Raw genomic sequence first — 19,336 nt, forward strand, 5'->3', positions numbered from 1 at the left:
TGTGGGCTCAATCCCCAGTAGGGGGCATGCAGGAGGCAGCCAATCAATGGTTCACTCTCATCATTGATATATCTATTTTCTCTCTTCTCTCTCTTCCTCTCTGAAATAAATGAAAATATATTTTAAAAAATAACATTTGTTTAATGCTAAAATAGCTGTTTTCACCAAATAAAACATCCCCCATTATATTTCATTCTCCATCCATAACAAGCTTAAGCTCCAGCACCAGCCTCTTTGCTCTCCACGAAATGGCTAATGGAAGGTGTGGGGGTAACGGGTGAATGAACAGAGGCAGGGAGCTTACAGTGGAGAACACAGCCGGACTCTGCTCACACACTTCTCCATGGACCAAGGATTAAGGGCTGGTGGTCACAGCCACCTGGAGGGACATTCTGCACCCATTTCAGCTCTTATTCCAACCATCTCTTCTCAGTCCTAGCCAAGAACTAAAACAAAACCTGCACAATTATTCTGCACAGTGAAGCTGATAAATATTTTGGCCTCTCCTCAAGATAGCATTTCTATGGAGCATGATATTAGCCGATGCTAGAATGTTTCCATCACGGTGAAGTGAGTGAACCTGAGAACACTGCTATATATTCAGGGTAATAAGCTGACTGTGAAAGTGAACAGAACTATTTATAAAGTAGGGCATTTAAAAAAGAATAAAAGGAAAAGGAAGGTTTACCTGCATGCTTTCAGCTAAACTGTAAGATAGGTGATGTTGGGAGGTTTGCTTATTTAGCTTGACTGACAAGAAATGATTGTTTAGTAGACCCATTCAATTCAAACTCTGGCTGCATGACCACAGGTGTGCTCTGCTGTAGGAGACAGGGTGAGAAAGTGAGGTGTCTGGGGAGCAACATTTATGGAAAGTCCACGCTCAGGCTGACCTTGTACCTGTGATGCCCTGTGCTTCATCCCTGCCCAAAGGTAATACAGATTCTGTACTGACTGAGCAGGCAATGCCCACAGATGGGTTAAAACTTGCATTGTAGTGACCTGGGGTACATGGTGGCTCCTTAATTCTATAGGCATGGTGGCCCTTTCACCAGGTAGTCTCTTGCTTTCTTTTGTCTGAAATGACCTTCCTCACTTTGTTAATGTGGGTAATGCTCCTGACCCTTCCTCTCAGCTTTGCCTTACAGAATCTATGGGCATTTATATTTTAAAGGAGAATGTCAGTTAGTACAAATGAATCTCTGTTGTGTGGGACTCCAAGGAGGTTTGCAAGCAGGAAGCTAGTATTTTAGCCCATATGGGGCAGATATCTGGCAAAGCCTGGATACAAAGGTCCAAGAAAGAACCAGGCACTTGGGTGGAATTTGCTTTACAAATCAGCAGAAACACCTCCAATTGCCAAAAGAGACTAATTCTCGCTGTATGCTTTTAACAACAGTCATGAAGGTATGAGAATATTAATTGCAGCATTGTTTATAGAAGAAAATAGGAAATGAGCAAAATGTCCAAAAAGAGGATGCCTTAGAATCCCAGGTGCTTTAATAGCATGGAATTAAACATACTTAGAGAAGGCAACCTTATATAATCCAACTTGAAAAGATGTCAAAGATATGTTTTTGAGTGAAAAGTGGGGAGAAAAACCAATATGCCTAGTAGGACATCACATATAAAAACAACCTCCCCAATTAATTTCATATATTTTTCCTTGGCATAATTATCCACTGGCAAATGAAAAGTGTTTGATAACACACATGGCAATCAGATCACAGTTGTGTGGAAAAGGGGGCAGGATTGGAGTGATGATCTAAATGGACTTTTTAAACATAGAACCCGTGTAAACATTTCTTTTGTAATTAAATATTTTCAATGGAAAGCTAAGTGCTTAATGACAGCACTGTAGTGGCTATAACATTAAATACTGAACCTGTGTTTAGATGCCAATGAATCAACACACAGCCAAGTGACATCTCAGCTGAGGGGCTGGAGTGACAGTAAGAAAGGCAGAAAATTCCTTTCCAATTGCATCCACATTTTACCTCTTGCCAATTCTTGCAAAATGCAGTGTGTTTAGACAACACACTGACCACTGAGGTTACTATTGTCACACACACACACACACACACACACACACACACATCCTCCCCCATCCTAGCTCCCTCCCCCCCCCACACACACACTAGCCCATTGAGCCCTCTGTGGGTGGTCACTCCACCTGTCAGCATCTTACTCTTAACAGCAGGGATTTATCAGACCTGTTGATGGCTGGTATTTATCACATGCTCTCTTTACACAAGCTTACTCACTGAGGCTGGTGCCTTTTTGCACAATGTTTGCCTGGAATAGATGAAGACAGTAGATGTGGTAACTTAAAAATCCTTTAGGATCAGATGCTATCATGTAAAACCCACTGACATGAACCAACCTCTGAGAGTGAAGGCCGAGCCCTGGGAGTAAAGCCTGTCATTCTGTGACTAATAAACATAACTGCATTGACGAAAACTAATGCACCTGGACGCTGATCACTGAATCACACTTTTAAATTTAATTTTATAGGAAATAGATGAAAAATGCCATTGCATAATTTATGCATCTGTGACATTTCATTTTACATATGGTAAGTCAGAATTTATTCGGATTTCAAATACTGATTTGCCTAAGGATGGGTGAAACCTATTTAGAGGTAGCTTTAAAAATGTGTGTGTGTGTGTGTGTGTGTGTGTGTCTGTGTGTGTTCATTCTGCCTATTGAACTGTGGAATCTGGGACAATTTAGAATCCTCTATACTTCAACCTCTTCTCATCAATACCAGAGAGAGAGTAATATAACTTCCTTGACTGACTGAAGTAGTGAAAAGAAATCGATTCTGAAATTAGCAGTAGGGGTTTCCGATGCCCTTCACAAGCTGTAAACATGCCGGTACATACAAGCAATATAAGTTTAAGTTATGTGTTTAATGTTATAAACTCAGTTATGACATTAAGTTTATCTATTCCATCAGCCCTTTTCAATTGTTTCCCAAGGTATTAGATGCTGACAATCTCACTGACCCATTGCTGAGAAAGTGTTATTTGTATTTTTCTTAGATTTTGTGTCATGGATCAAAGAAATCACAACTTATTCCTTCATTCAAAGGTTCTAGGAATCCATGACATCAGAGAAAATTATATTTGAGGTATTTGTTCATGTTTTTTCCCTTCCTGTTGAAGAGCAGTATATATTATTTTGGAAATATTTTTTAATTACATATAAAAATATAAAATTTTCAACTAAAGGTAAGTGCATAAGGGAAAACCCGCAAGTCCCCACTCCTGTACGTAGCTGGCATGAGAAGTGAGGAGTTATTAAGTACAAGTGGCCTGCTGGTGAGATGCCTATACCTTACTCTCTCCTCCCTCCCATTTCCTCTTCCTCTCTTCTTCCCTTTCCCTCTTTTTCAGTTTTTTAATGTCAAAATTTAAAATATGCACAAATGGTAGAATATAGTATAATAAATCCCCATGTCTCTATTAACATCTTCAAATATTACCAGTAACTTTTCCTTTTTTAACAATTTATAGGAAATCTCACACATTATGTATCTGTAAAAGATAAGGTAGATTTATTTATTTATTTTGGCCTAACCAAAATACAATTGTCATAGCTAAATACGTAACTATAACATATTTTGTTAATCTAATATCATAAATATAGATAATTAGATTTAGATATAACCTGTGACGGTTAATTTCATTTTTCAACTGGAATAGGCCATGGGGTGCCCAGATATTTGGTCAAACACTATTCTAGGTGTTTCTGCCAAGGTGGTTTTGAGTGAGATTCACATGTAAATCAATATATTGCATAAAGCAGACTGCCTTCTCCAATGTGGGCGGGCCTCATCCAATCTATTGAAGGTCTGAAGGGAACAAAGAAGCTGACCCTCCCCTAAGTAAGAAAGAATTCTTCCTTTCTGGTGTCCTTCCCCTAAACATCAGCGATTTCCTGCCTTCACACTCAGATGAAAGCAGTGGTCTTCCTGGGTTTCAAGCCTGCTGGCCTTCAGGTAGAAAGTACACAGTCAGCTCTCCTGGTTCTCTTGCTTTCCGACTAGGACTGCAAGCATACATCAGTTATCCAATGTGCCATGCACCCTGCAAATCTTGGGATTTGGACTGGCCCACCTCCATAAATATTTGATCCAATCCCTCATAAAAATAAATTCTCTATCCATTTAGCTAGCTAGCTAGCTAGGTAACTAGCCTATATAATAAAAGCCTAATATGCAAACGACTGAACTGTGGAATGACTGGTTGCTATGATGTACACTGAGCACCAGGGGGCAGATGCTCAACGCAGGAGCTGCCTCCAGTCTACAGGCCCCAGGCCAGCCAAGGTGGGTGCCAGTGGGAGGGGGCCCCCAATCGCCCCAACAGTTGCCCCACAGATCGACCCTGATTGCCAGCAAGGCCTGGAGACCCTACCTGTGCAGGAATTTCATGCACTGGGCCTCTAGTCTGATATAAAAACATACCCCTGGAAAACCCTGACTAATACATCTCCTAATCACAAGTCCATACTCAAATTTCCCCAAATAGCTAAAATATGTCTTTGTACAGATTGAATTAGCACCCAAATATATCACATGCACTATTTTTAAGTCTATAAACAGTTGCATTTGTGGAAAAGTCATGGACTATTTTCCCTTTTATTATATTTCTTAAATAATACTGGATAAACTCCACAACACAGAACATCAAACCTAAAACTTTAGAATCTGATTCCAGATTTATAAGGATCTGAATGCATGCCTTCAACGTGCCAAGAACAAATAAAGAAAAAAACATTTCTGCTAATATACTCTTGAAAAGTCAATGAGCTTCTTCTCTGACTCTAGGTCCAACATCCCCACATCTACAATGCAGGAAATGCAGATATGAAATAGTTATTTGCCCTTCCTCCCAGGGATGCATGGAGGGTAAAATGTAGTCTTTATTGAGGAGTTCTGAAATAAAGTATTAAAAAATGAAGCAATTTACATATTATCACCATCATCTTCGAACCTGTTTTACTTCTTTATTTACAACTGGGTTTTATTCTCAGATGAAATGTGTGGTATTAATGCAAATCTGTGCTTCGTTACTAAAATGAACAAAAGCAAATAAATTGTGCTGTAATGAAATAGGCCTGGTTTTTGATCAGAAGTAATTCTGTACCTTTAACACATGCTGAAAAGCAGCAAAGGTGGACCTCTCAAGGTCACTGCTCCAGACACTCACCCAGTACTGTTGAGGTAACTCTGTCCGAGGCTGCAATCCTTGGACAGAGAAGATGGATTGAACCAAAATGCTGGCAGGCACTGACCATTGCTGTGTCGCTCATAGCCATAGTCACTGTTGGGGAAAGAGCCAAGAGAAGCCTTTTAGTAGGTGGCAAAATTATTGAAAACAATTTCATGTTAGTCCACAGGCAACTTCAACTCCAGTCACTTAGACAAGAAAGAGGTATTCACTAAATACCAAAAATGGAATTTTTTTTCCAGAGAATATCTATGTTACCCATAAAGATATCCTATAGAAGCCATTTTCAGAAATGCTGACTTGGAGGCAAGAGGGATGCCTGTGTAGAAATGAAGGCTCAATGACCAATAATTCTTCCTAAATAAATTATATATATATATATATTTGATATTTAATTGATTTTAGAGAGGGAGGAAGGAAGAATGAAAAGGAGATAGAAACATCTATGAGAAAAAAGAAGAACATTGGTGGGCTTCCTCCTGCATGCCCCATACTGGGAATCGAGCCCACAATGCAGGCATGTCCTTGACCAGGAATCAAACTGGGTGACCTCTTGGTGCATGGGTCGATGCTCAACCACTGAGCAACAATGACTGGGCTCAATGCCCAATAATTCTAAGTAAATACGTTGAAGCTGAGAGAGCAGATACAATTTTCATTAGGTGGATACACAATACCGATCATGGTTGGTCCAGAGGAAGCTATAACTAGTGAGCAGGCAGTGGAGGAAGCTCCACCCTCGGTGTAAAGTTTCACTGAAGAGTTTAACACAGCAACATGTGTCATGGTCCTCATTCATGTTGGTGTCTTTGGGGTGCTCTTCCAAGACATCTGGATCTACCAAGTAGAGGAGCCAGGTCTGTCTGTGCACAAGCCATATGCTTCAAAGTCACAGCAGGAAAGGAAGCGTCCTTCAGGAGTGTCCTGAGAATTTCCCCCAGGAAAAGTTTTGTCCTGGTCCAAACTGGCAGTCCTAGCTAAGTAAGAGGATTTAAAAATCCTCTCTCTAGTTGGGAACAAAGCCCTTTCTCTCGGCCTCCTCTCATTCTTGCCCCCAGGGGCCTCCAAGTGGCCTGACATCCTGGGATTCTGGAAGATGAACCCAGGCAGAGGCTGATGACAAAGTGCACCTCCACATGCACATACAAATTGCAGGCGGTGACCAGCAAGCACTCATTTGAACTGGCCCATCTGTGTGATGGAGGTGAGATGCTAGCACATAGGAGCTGGGAAGGGAGAATAGGCTCAGCTTAAGGGGCTTGTCACCAGGCAGCTGGCACTTAAAATTCTGCACATACCAGCTGGACTTGGTGCTGGTTCAACACAGCATGGGTAGGAAGCCTTCAGAATTGATGCCCACAGGACACCCAGTGTTCATTTCAGATCATTAGTTTACAACTGCTGGAGAATGACAGGCAAGGTCACCCGGGGAACAGTCCAGGGGAGAGCCAAGGCAAGAGGGAACATTCAATGACAACCACCTTTCATTATGCTACAGTCAAGTGGGATCAATAACGCTCTAGCTACTGGTAGAAACTCCTAAGGTCATGGTAAGCTTTCCAAAATACTTTCAGAAATTATGCCCTTACAAAAATCCCCTTTGGACAGAAAGCAATGCAATGGCCTCATTCACAATTCATTTCCCACTTCTCAGAAAACATATCAGTTTGTTCTAAGAGAAGCAGATTCCAATCTCAAATGAATATAAGAACTGGGCCAAGACTGAGGGGTATGAGAGGTGGGGGAGGGGAGAAACCTGATTGCTTTCCTTCCCCTGTGTTTCTTTTACTCTAGACTAGCTTAAATTTGAAAGAGAAAAACCAAAATGACCGTGACAACAAACGTCTAGGTTATTTTGGCACCTCATGAAAAAGATTCCCAAAGGAAGACATATTTCCAGGAGAAATCAGGGAACTGGGACATCTCACCTCACTTCTTCCAGGTGGTTTTTATGAGAGGATACATTTGCTCCCTGCACAAGAATGGCTGTTTGATAAGGCTACACTTCAATTGCAAAGGTGAAATGCTCACTTCCTTTACAAATCCCCTTTGAATACAGTGGATGAAGGAGAAGCATTTTGGCTTCGGAAAGAGGGAAGGGATGAATGACTTAAAATTCCCAGGAACATTTTCCCTGTGAAGGTATTTCAGGGCGTCAATCCTGAAAGGTAGGAAAGGGATAAAGTATTTTTGTCATTGGAATCATGTTGCAATGACTAAAACACAAGTCATGGCAGGGGAGGCCCCTGTAGAATTCACTGTGAGCTCCACTGTAATAAGCTCTTCTGCCCTCTGGCTGAGCCCAGAATAGAGCATTGGCTCTTGCCTTACCTGTCTACCCACAGTGAGGAACAGCCTTTGGTGATCAATCTGAGTGCTGGCGGCCAATTTTGCCAGGCCTTCCCAGTGCTACTTATTCAGACATCTCCAGAGGTCTCCCATGAGAGCAGACTTACTTTTTCTAAGATTGGTGATGTGTGTGTACATAATACCTCTCAGATATTTTGATGATCAGAGATGTGACCAGTGATTGCTACATACCTTGAAATAAATTCTTAAAGGAATGACTTTGGTTCTCAAGCAGGACAAGTTTCAGTCATTTAACACTGACCTACATATTTAGCAATTGCATTTTCTAAACTCAAAACATAGAAAGAAATATCAAAGAAAAGGAAAAAAAATAAGTGGGGGGAGAGGAGCAGACAAGGAAATGGATATAATCAATGGAATTCTCACCCACTCATTCTCAATAATTTTTCAACCTCACCTGAATGCTAAACACTGGCCTAGACCAAAGCAAGGGAACTCCTGGCCCCGTGAGCCAGATTTCTGCTTCCCAAATGTTACAGGAGTCTCACACTGGCACTCTTTTATTTAACATCTAATCATTTCAGGATTTCTCCAGTTTAAATGAACCTACTCCCTGTAAAGGGAGACTTGCACCTTTAGTGCTAGGATCACGGAGCTGTAGACTGGCAATATCATCAAATGGAGAAATGCCTTCTATGCTCACGTAAGCAAGAATCAGCTGACCACTGAAAATTTCCAGGGATAGAAAATTTACTGCCTTTTAGGGCCATCTTTTCACCCTCAGGATCCCTAGATTCTAGAAAGCTTAATCTTGAGCACACATATGTTTGCTCTCTGAAAAGACACTCCTTGTTTTCACTGTTGCCATCTGAAGCAACTCAGGATGTTTTGTCCCGAGATCTATCACACAGAGGAAAATAATTACCAGCCATCTTTGGAATCCTCTTTAAGTCTACAGAAATGCCTGGTTTTTCCATATGCACATGTACAAGTACACCATGATGTCTCCAAAGGTAATTTCATAACAAGAGGAGGTTCAATCTAGCTAGGTCACTATTATTTCAAATCACAGCTTTCATTAAGGACTCCATAAAAAAGCACGGGTTGAACATTCTGGCTTAGACAACGCCAGTTCCTACACTTGAATGACTAGCTTGCCCCCAATAAACCCCATGGCTTTTGCTCAGCAGTAACTCCACAGAGTTCATAAAGATAAAGATAACTGCAATAACAACACCAACAGTTATAACAACAGCTAAGACTTGATACACTGAGGACTCCTTGGGATAAAGGCACCAGCTCACCAGTCGAAATCGGCCTCTGTGCAGACACAGGGTTCAGACTCCATGGCTCCTGCATACTTTCCTTGCATACATTTCCGCTCTGACTTCCGCTTCTTATATATCCTTTTGGCTCCCATGATGCATGCTTCCCCCTGGAAGGAGACAGGGATCTCAGGTACTTGAGCACAGCACTGGGATCTTCCCTGTGCCACACCGGGCAGTCCAGGGAGATGTTCTCAAACCTCAGTGTGATCTGGACTGAGGTGGTCTGCTCTGTGCTGATGGCTTTTTTGTTTTGTTTTATTTTTGTGTTTTTTTTTTTTTGTTAATCTTCACCTGAGGATATTTTTCCATTGATTTTTTTAGAGAGAGTGGAAGGGAGAGGGAGAGACAGAGAGAAACATCGATATGAAAGACATGCATCAATTAGTTGCCTCCTGCATAAACCCTCACCAGGGCCAGGGGGCCTGCAACCAAGGTATGTGTTCTTGTAGGGACTCGAATTCAGGACCTTTCAGTCTGTGGGCCAACACTCTATCCCCTAAGCCAAACCACTAGGGCTGTCAGCTTCTTCTTTTCAGTGTCAGCAGCCCCAGAATAGAATGTGACTAATAAAGTCAGTCAGAAGAAGCATGGAGGGTGTGTCTAAAAGTGTCCTTCACTCCTGGCGCATTCAGCAAAGCTCTCCTTGGCAAGGTGTTAGGCGCAGCGCTGTGAGGGGCCCATGGATCATGAAGACTCAGCCCCTTAAGTGTATTGCCAACAAACCTGGGATAATTACGTTCAATTCTCCTGTTGGAAAAGATGTATGTTCTTGCTCAATCGTGAGCCTATGAAAGGAGAGCATTGCCTAAGAAATATAAAGATCCCTTTTGCCCCAATTTATGCTGCTTCTGCCCACGCAGCTTTTTACACTGATTTTATATCCATCTATCAGACAAGCGAGAAAACTGAATTCAGTATTTCTCTACAAAATAAAAGCTTTGAACACACAAAGCTCCTGCCTCCCAAAGGGGAAAATATCAGCCATGTAGATGAGTGATAATTTTATTTTTGCATCTCTGAATGGAGTGGGCGAGTCAGCGGATGCATCCGGCAATGCCAAACACAGCTCCCTCTGCACGTCTGAAGGACTGGAACACAGCTCTGTCTGTCTCAGCTACTACAACCTGTCCCTCTTACAAAACTCACTTTAACTGGCTCCACTCCACACATACATGTAAATATATCACAGTCTAGGCTGGGAGTAAACGATGTGTTATTGCCTGAACATGGCGATGGTTTTGCAATAGACCATCCTTTCAGGGCCCTGGATGCCGTCTGGCTTGGGAACTCAAAGGAGAGAGGCTTTCAGACAAGCATTCTGATATGAGCTAAATAGTTAAGGGGCCAGGACGAAGGAAAAGTTCCTATTAATAATTCTGCATTCTTGTACCACGTGTACCCTGGAGGAGGCGAGAATCAGTACCTGATCCCAGGGAGTCACAGGAGTGGGGAGGAAGGACACTCCTGGCATTGCTCACAGAGCATACGCTTGTTATTTTATGTCTCCTGTTTGCTTTGCTAGATCGAATTCAAGACTCCTTGCTCACCCCTGCCTCCACCCTGCATCCATATGACATGCTCAGATAAATTAGGTTTAGATGCCTGTGCTGAGTTGGTATTTCATTTTGAGTTGTAAGTCTAAGCCAAACACATTTGAATTTTATCTCATTATATCCCAGTACAATAAAAACAGAAATTACTTCACAACAAGCTATAAAATGTAGAGTTTGTTCACTGCTGTGGAACACAGAACACGTAAGAAAGCACAAGAGGAGCATTCTGGCTTAGACAACCCCAATTCCTATACTTGAATGACTTAGCTTGCCCCCAATACTCCCCCTGCCTTTCGCTCAGCATCTACCCTCTGCTCTCTCCCTCCTACCTGGCTGTGCAGCTGCCAAGGTCTGTAGTCCTCCTCGGCACACCTTCTATCGAAAATGGACTTGTAGTCCACTTTGACCAGCTGCCATTCAGAGCGGTGGCTGAAGTGTCCGAACACTCTACAGAGTTCATAAAGATAAAGATAATTGCAATAATAAAAATGCCAATAGCTATAACGACAGCTAGCATTTACCCAGTGTCTACTATGAACTTAGCAAAATGCTAATAAGTACATTGCATTGATCTCACCACTTAAACCTCAAAACACATTTATAAAGGGGGTGACTATTATTGGCCCCACTTCACCTATGGGTAACGCAAGGCTCAAAGAGTTTTGTTCATTTGTAAAAACCAATGTCAAATCACTGAAGAACTAGTAGATCAGGACGTAGAGTGTTTAGCGTAAAAGACCACTTCTATATATCGTGCCAGAGAATAGTTAACAAAAAAAAAATCCATCAATCAATCAACCAACCAACCAATAATGGAGAAAACAATCACAGATACTGCTTTCTACATGGTCTGAGACTGCACTTCTTGGCTGTCTTGCTAATGTACATGATTTTCATGCTATTTAATTTCCTACCAGTCGCTAGGGAAAGTGGGCGGCAAGGCCAAGTGCTTACAACTGCTTCCTACACTGTGCATTCTGCTCTGCTTACTGAAAAGACACAGGTATTTAATGAGGTGTTTGAATCACTAATCGCAGATAAGGATAAAAACCACAAAGCAGCCTTTTTCGGTCAGCATCTTCTATCTGTTTTGCAAATATAAAAATTAAATGAAGACAAATTATGGAATACATTGTTAATCTAGCTATGTTTACCATGGCCAAAAGTGTAGCTATTAGGCATATTAAATATTGATTGATTTATTTTCTATCATTAAAAAAAAATAAAAAGAAAAGGGGACAGAAAATTTAGAAAATACACCAACTCATCACTTTGATTTTTACAGTGTCATGTCCGACAGGATCAACTACTTTAAAACCTTCCCTCTGTTTCCTGTGTCCAATTTTCTAGGGGAAGGAAAAGGCACAGTTTCATATTTTAAATTCAAAGCCAATGTTTTGAACCCCACAGGCAGGCAAGTCATTAATCAAGTCTTTCACAAATTAATGATCATCTCTTTCCAGACAAGAATGAGTGCAAATGCAATTTCCCAAGAACAGATTGTTCTCAGGGTTTCCCTAATATGCCTCACAATTGGGTTAGGTAAAGAGCCAGGGAAAAAGAAAAGCCTGCATGGGGTTTTGCTCAAGCTCTGAGTTCTGCCTTAAAGTGAAACCATTCCTTATATGCCCATGTCTTTCTATATATTGAATTTGTTGATTATTAAAGTTTTTAATTGCATAGCTTTCTTTTCTACTGCAATGATCTCTTCTAATTCCCCTCGGCCCATGCAGGAGGGGAAGAAATGAGCTAGCTTGCCACCCACCCTCAGCATGGGACTCCCCATAATTAGTAAAAGCCAGGAAACTGGTGCCCGCACTTTTCTTTCCTCTTTACTGGGGAATCGTGAACTCACATGTATGGACTTGCCAGCAACTCCAAACCTAACAGCAGCAAAGCGAACAAACAGCTAAAAAACACGTTTCTGGATGAATAGCAAGACGTGTTCCACTTACGTCATGATTAGAGTCTCTTCCCCAGGTTCACCCAGAACCCCATCCACAAAAAGGGGAATCGATGTGAAACTGTATTTGCTCCAAGATCTCCCTTCATCAAAACTCAACCTAATGACAGAAGAAAAAAAACCCAAAAAACAATTACAGTCCTCAGATCTCCAAAGGAAAAATAAAAATCCTTTCTAAAGAAAGATACTACCAACCAGGAGAGAATCCATTTGAAAAGTGCCTAAGGCATTGTCAAAGTGAGCCATGAATAAGTGTCCTTAATTACACAAGAAGGTAGAAATACAGTGAGCCCAGCGATTTGGGACCCGGGTGTATTATTACATTAACAAGGGGAGAGGTGCATGAAATGAGAATAATAATGAGTCTTTGATAGAATCTGTTTTTAAATTTGGATATTTTATTAGATCTTAGATCTCAATGTGACTCTCTCCAAAACCTCAGGGTAGTCTAGTAGCCAGCCTTTCAGGTGATTCTGAAGAGCAATGGCCATAGGGGACCTATTTAGATGGACTTGAGCCAGCTGCCTCCAAGCATTGAGAGCCTTACAGAATCTCTCTTACATCGTTATAAATCCTGGTTGACTCACTGAGTGAATGAATGGGTGCAGAAGGACAGACTCTTGATAGCAAGAGGAGAGAAGTCTGCAACTCTGAGGGTCACGCAGGATGTTTCTTTTGCTCTGCCCTTCCCTGTGGATGCCTTCCACCAGGCTAAGCCTCTGTTTCTCTTATTTCTGCAGCTTTCCCTTCGGTCGCCAGAGTAGCTACCAGAGGAGGGAAAATCAGGCTTTTGACTTGGAACAAGCTCACATGTGGAGAGAGTCACTTTCAAAAACACACATGAAGGAGTCTGTGGGAAACCCCTCTGGAAGTTAGGACTTGCACATCCATCTGCAGAAGACCTACAACTAGAGTTGCAGAATGTCACCCCCAAATGGGAAACTAAGGAAGTACAATCAGCAACAGTATCCTGATCTCTGCAGAACACACATACTGGTAATGAGCAGGCATTATTTGGGAAAGGAGTTAAGCTACTCAGAGATTATACCTGGCGCAGCATTCTACCCACAATTGTGCTAAAAGGATAAGGTACTGGAGAGGGTATTGTCACATTTAAAAACTATAATGTAATTCCTCTCTCAGGGGCAGAGCTCATCCTCCTTCCCTCCTTCCCTCCTCCCCTCTCTATCTCCTTTCCTTCTCCAACAGGCCACAATCTTATTTTAAAAGAGCAAAGGTGTAAATTATGTTCTAGTAGACCTTGACATTTTACAACAAACATGATCACAGTTGAATAGCCTGACTTCTAGCCTTCACAGTGAGGAACCGCAAGGAGTATGACTCATGGGCAACAGGTGCCTTTACCAGAGATGTCGAATTGGAAGAGACGTGTGCTTCATAGCAACTAAGACTCCACCTTGATCCAGATACAGGACACTGTGCTCTTCTTCAAAGATCTGGAAGAGGAAACCACATCCACATGGACACACATCCATGTCCACACACATCCAGAGTTCAGATAATTCGTACTCACATGAGGAGAAAAAATAATCCCTCTCCTGATTGAACAAGGTTTCCCCAAATCTTTGGGAAGACACAATAATGAACATTGCTTCACAAGATGGGCTACATGTACCGCTGGAGTTACATAGAATTGTTTTAGGTGCACCACAAAACAAATGTAAAGAATAGTTATGTATTGATGTTTATATTCTGATGTTATTTTGTGGCATGTTCTATTGATTCCCATTGATAATCATGTCAGAATATTGGATAACTCACATTGGGTAACATTCTAAGGTAGAAGAAACCTTAGAAATACTTTAATCTCACATTCTCATGCTTATATACGAGGCCACTAAGGTTGAGAGAGATGTTGAAACTTGCCTACGAGCATGTATGTAGTGATTGATGGAGCTGGAGCTTGCAGCATTACAGTGACCTTCCAGATACAGTTCTTTCAAACTTTCCAAGTATTCTAGAAAAAACGTGTTCTTGTTCAACCAATAGGTTTTCTACCAAGTTATAAAGTAGCTCTGATGAAAATGGAATCATTGGGTACATGTGCCATTGGATCTTTTTCTAAACGTGGAGAAACCAATGTGAAGTCAAATGGAAATAGAGTGAAAGCAATTTCTAAGTCCTCTCTATGTAAGATGCATGCTGGCTTCTCACAGTCACACTGTTAGTATAGCTGTCTGTGGTTACACTATAGACATAATATTCTTCCGCTTTACTTCTTTTTTGAAATTTTTAAAATGTTTATCAAATTCATTGGGGTGACACTGGTTAATAAAAGTATATAGGTTTCAAGTGTACAATTCCATAATAGATCATCTATATTGTATTGAGTGATCACTACCCCAAGTCAAGCGCCTTTATTTACTTCTTACACCCATATGAAGGTATATCCTATCCAAGGACCATAGAAGTAGAGACTTATTTTGCTTTGTTTGGGGTTTTGGAAGGAAAAAAAAGGATCCTGGCTCTCTAACTATTCTCTAGAGGAAAATTAACAGTGATCATTGCCTCTAAGATCAAGAGCCCTGAGGTTTTTAGGCAAATTTCTTTCTTGCCCTGCCCTTCTCACAACACGTGAATCCCACTGAGGACTTATTAGGGGCCTGGAATTAGGAAATAGCAATTGGACCATAGCATGGAGATCTCTGACTAAAATATAAAGCAGAGTTGTTCTCATTGCTCTGTGATTACCTGTGCATTAAATTTCAATTTACGGTGCTAGTTATTGTATGATAATTAAATGTCAGTGGGTTATTAAAACATATTTATTGAAGGGTAACAACCATGCATTAGGCACATATCTTGTTATGATTGTGAAAGCTCATTAAATGCCTGTTTTATATGCTATGGGTATCTAATTTTCATTCAGAAGAAAGAGAGAAAGCATTTAAGCTAAACACATTGGTTTAAAGTGATTCCATTTCTACTTTCCGTAGCATATGCACGGTGATGGTTATTACTCTGTCTTTTGCTCATGAGATTTAAACATCTCAGAAAACCACCTGGGTAATTGCTATTTCTATATCACTGCATTGCTCTCTATTCTGACTTCAAGGCACGGGGAATTTATGGAGATAACCCAGCATTAGGTATATAATCTATCTTCTAGGTGCCATGTTCCCTATATGATAAACTTTAGGGTTCTGGTTTTCTTTTATGGGAAAAATTCAGTCAGATCTAATTTGGTTTCACTGTCCCTTATAAACTTTCTTCTATAAAGGCTCTGAAAATGGGTCATTTTTATTGAATGGCAAGAAAAAAATCAAATTGTAAAAAGATTCACTAACCTCAAAGACTTAAGACTAAATAAATGCATTGACAAGCTGTAGGATTTATATGTAGTTAAATAAGTTATTATGTGTAGGAGAATAAGTTCCCAGAATGGAATCGAACTGAGCAAATTTAATGTCAGTTAGACTTCAGCAACTTGACCTAGAACACTTTCTTACCTGCCTCCAAGTGTTCCCTGCATCTGAAGAGACAAACATGCTGATGTCGCTGTCTGACAATTCAGAACCTATGTTACCTAGAAAGAGCACAGAGCCATGAGTGGACAGAACTTTCTGCACAAGCTAACAATGGGGCAGTCTGCATCGCCTGAGATGGACTGAGATTGCAAACATATCTGAGCAGCGTTTTTCAGCATACTTGATTCAGGGTCAATAGTTTAGGTGCAATTCGAAAAATATCTTTAGCTTGCTCCTAGCAGAAGATGAAGTTCCTAGCAGAGATATCTAGCTTCTTAAAATAAACACAATTTACAGCAGCAAGCAATCCAGGTGAGCTTCTTACCTGAAGCCACTATGATGCTGGGAGCTGTCTCTCGACTGGCAATGATCCCTGATGTGTAGGGATTCTCAGAGACCTTAAGGTGAAGGTGTAGTGAGCAGTAAGGCTGAGAAGAGGAAAAAATGAGTGTCATGAAAGCACACAATCTAAATAGTCATTTCAACCTCATGTTCAGAGCATCTATCCAATCATCCAACCATCCCAGCTATGCATCCATTCATGTACCCTTTCATTCACCTGTTTTCATTCCACAAATACCTAGTGTCCACTAAGCATAAGAAAGCTGCCAAGCTGGTGAGGGAAGGCTTCTTCATTTTAAATTGAACTGACTGCCTTCATTGCCATTTGAGCATTTACCAGAACATTTTGAGCATTTTATCTGTAAAAGGCTAGGTGTAGTTTATGAAAGAGTTACATTGACTCAAATTTGGTCTTGACTATCATGGAGTGTATAATTTAAGATCTTTTGATTGATTAACATAAATAGAAAATATTTTAATACCATAAGATCAGTACAGATAAGATATGAGATTCTACAGGGTGACAAAATGATGTCCAAATTTTGATCAGGAAGGCTCCAAGGAGAAAATGGTGCCTTGGGCAAAGATGGGTAGGTTAGGAATGGGTAGGTAGGTAAGATATTCAGAATAAAGGACATTTCAGTCACAAAGAAAAACCACAAAGAAAAACACACAGAAGATTTGAGTTACAATACAGTATATAGTCATACGAAAGAGGAGAAATAGGACATGACGTCAGGAAAAAAGGTTTGGTGAGGCTGGGAGAGCTGTTAAGAAGTTAGCCGGCGTCTCTTAGCCACTCTCCATGTGAGAACTTGGTCTCAGTTGTACAAAAGAAACTGTATGATGTGTGAGACTATCCTGACATCCAACAGACAATCAACAGGGTATTATCAGAATCAGTATTATTCAATAGGAACATCATCCTTGTAGGCAAAATGTACAATAACGGCAATTTCAATGAAAATTTAAGAGGCTTGTTTATTTGTGTGTGAAAATCTCGATCAAATTTTCTGATTAATATATCACCGGTTTTGATAATAAATCTTACACAAGCTTCATTTGGAATAGTTCTTATACTGAGTTGTCAAAAACTAAGAATTTGTGTCTGAATCCACACTTCTTTTCATCGCTGAGGAAGATTACTTTCTAATCTTACCCACTCGAGTTTTTGGAATCACCAATGTATCTCTGTTATTACTTTGATTCTGCTCTCTAAGTCGCAACCAGCAGATACTCAGAGAGCTAGAGAGGCAGTGATTAAATTTATATCAGATAGGGTAAAATGACAAACTAAAAATGAAACTCAGGAAGAAAAGCAACCAAGATACTGGTGAACTGAAACAGTGGGCCACAATAAGGTCTTTTCCTTCCACCGACAGAGAGTAAACTCTCAAGGAATGACAATAGTAATATATTTTCAATTTTACATGAAAATTTCATGTAAAGCTTTCAAAAAAAGATTTTTTTTTTTTACTTTATAATGTTCCAAAAGAGTAAAGAAGATTCCCCTCTATAAGAAGAAATAATCAGACCCAAACACTTGGCTCCCTTTCATCCAAGAGGAAGACCAGAATGGGTATCGTTATATTGCCAAGGTCCCAGGAACACACTGCACAGCTCTCAGTTGCTAAAACAGGATAAAGCAGAGGTGTCAGACTCTTGTTCCATGGAAGTTTTGCTAACAACACTAGCTTATCAGGATCTCCCTTCTCTAGTCTACAACGCTTTATTTTACTAGGCACCATCCTGTACCTCACATACCTCACATATGGTTCTATGCCCCCAAGAGATACACTCTGCAAATAAAGAGAAAATGTCAAGTACTCCATTGCATCATCTGTGAAACTTAGCCTAGAATCAAAAATGAAAGTTTGAAGTAACAAACAATGATTTTATGTTAGGAAGTGAATGATACCACTCTTTTACTCAGAACAATGCCAGAAGTACCCAGGCTTATCTGTAAACCACACATCAGAGTCATATGAGCATTTCCATGGCTTTAGAACCGCATCACTCCTTGGGAAATGCGTAGGTAAATGGGTTGAATGGAGCACCTCTGAACCACCCAACAAGGCGGAACATCCCTGGACAAGGGAGCACCCAGCTTGCAATCTTGAGTGGCCACTTGCCACGAACTTCATCACTCAATGGTCTGGAAGATTGTGAAGCTCAGTTGCCCCGGGACCCACAGTTTCTTTGTTGTGGGGACTTGCCATTGCAAAGGAAAGGGTGCATTTCCAAATGACCGTATCAGCACAGCCCGTGGCTATGGCTTTCAGAGCCCAAGAGAAGTTATTTTGAGAAGAAAAGACAGCAGTTCATGCAGTAGCGGCAACATTAGAAATGATCTCTCTGGTGCACTTTTTCTCCGTGTTCACATTTGTAGTACTGGATTGCCCCCAGCTGGTATGAGGAGAATATTCCGTGGCTTTATTTTATTTCTCCCTTTTTTTTTCAAGGAAGTTAGATAGTCTACATCAATGTTCGATGAAAAACAATGGTAAGTGATTCATCCCCACATATTTAACCTTAAACGTTTATACCTGGCCGGTTTCAGACATTTGTCAAAGTTAAGTCACTAAAGCTTAATAGAGAGGTTTATTATAATGCCTATCGAGCCACTACAGACTCCTGAAGGACAGAACACAGTTCTCTGATTCTTCTGTACTTTTTGCCCGGATAGGGGGCACTCTGTCCACATCTGTCTTCTTTCCTTTCTGCCTTCCTGCCTTCTTTCCCCCCATTAGCACACAAGTACCACATATGTGAGTATCTCTCCCGAGTTATCTCCAATTCAGTGGCATCAAAACACAGCTTGTCCCAAAGGCATCTCTCTCTTTTTCTTATTCTTCCACATTAGGACAATATAGAACCGTGCACTAAAACGACCATGACCTAGCACCTGACTTACAGGGAATGAAGGGACCAGCATACATGTGTGGATGCTGCCCTTTGATATGTCTCTTCATAGTCACAGGGCATGGAATATCACCAATCAATTCTAGGAGCAGCTGGATCCTTTTTTTAAAAAATATATTTTATTGATTTTTTACAGAGAGGAAGGGAGAGATATAGAGAGTTAGAAACATCGATGGGCGAGAAACATCGATCA

The 19,336-nt window shown here is 40.8% G+C and overlaps 1 protein-coding gene across 1 annotated transcript in view; it reads right to left on the reverse strand.

The window, feature by feature from the left end:
- The window catches only part of SORCS1 (sortilin related VPS10 domain containing receptor 1), a gene marked incomplete at its 5' end in the record, with an annotated part of 483,392 nt that overhangs the window by 95,291 nt on the left and 368,765 nt on the right, over nucleotides 1-19,336 (reverse strand). Inside the window, 7 exon segments of the mRNA XM_006779616.2 lie at nucleotides 5,217-5,330; nucleotides 8,852-8,982; nucleotides 10,758-10,875; nucleotides 12,384-12,491; nucleotides 13,757-13,848; nucleotides 15,862-15,938; nucleotides 16,205-16,307. Of these exon segments, the coding sequence (XP_006779679.1) occupies nucleotides 5,217-5,330; nucleotides 8,852-8,982; nucleotides 10,758-10,875; nucleotides 12,384-12,491; nucleotides 13,757-13,848; nucleotides 15,862-15,938; nucleotides 16,205-16,307 (743 nt within the window).

This window comes from Myotis davidii, unplaced genomic scaffold (assembly GCF_000327345.1).
Source record: "Myotis davidii unplaced genomic scaffold, ASM32734v1 scaffold107, whole genome shotgun sequence".
Taxonomy (NCBI): Eukaryota; Metazoa; Chordata; class Mammalia; order Chiroptera; family Vespertilionidae; genus Myotis; species Myotis davidii.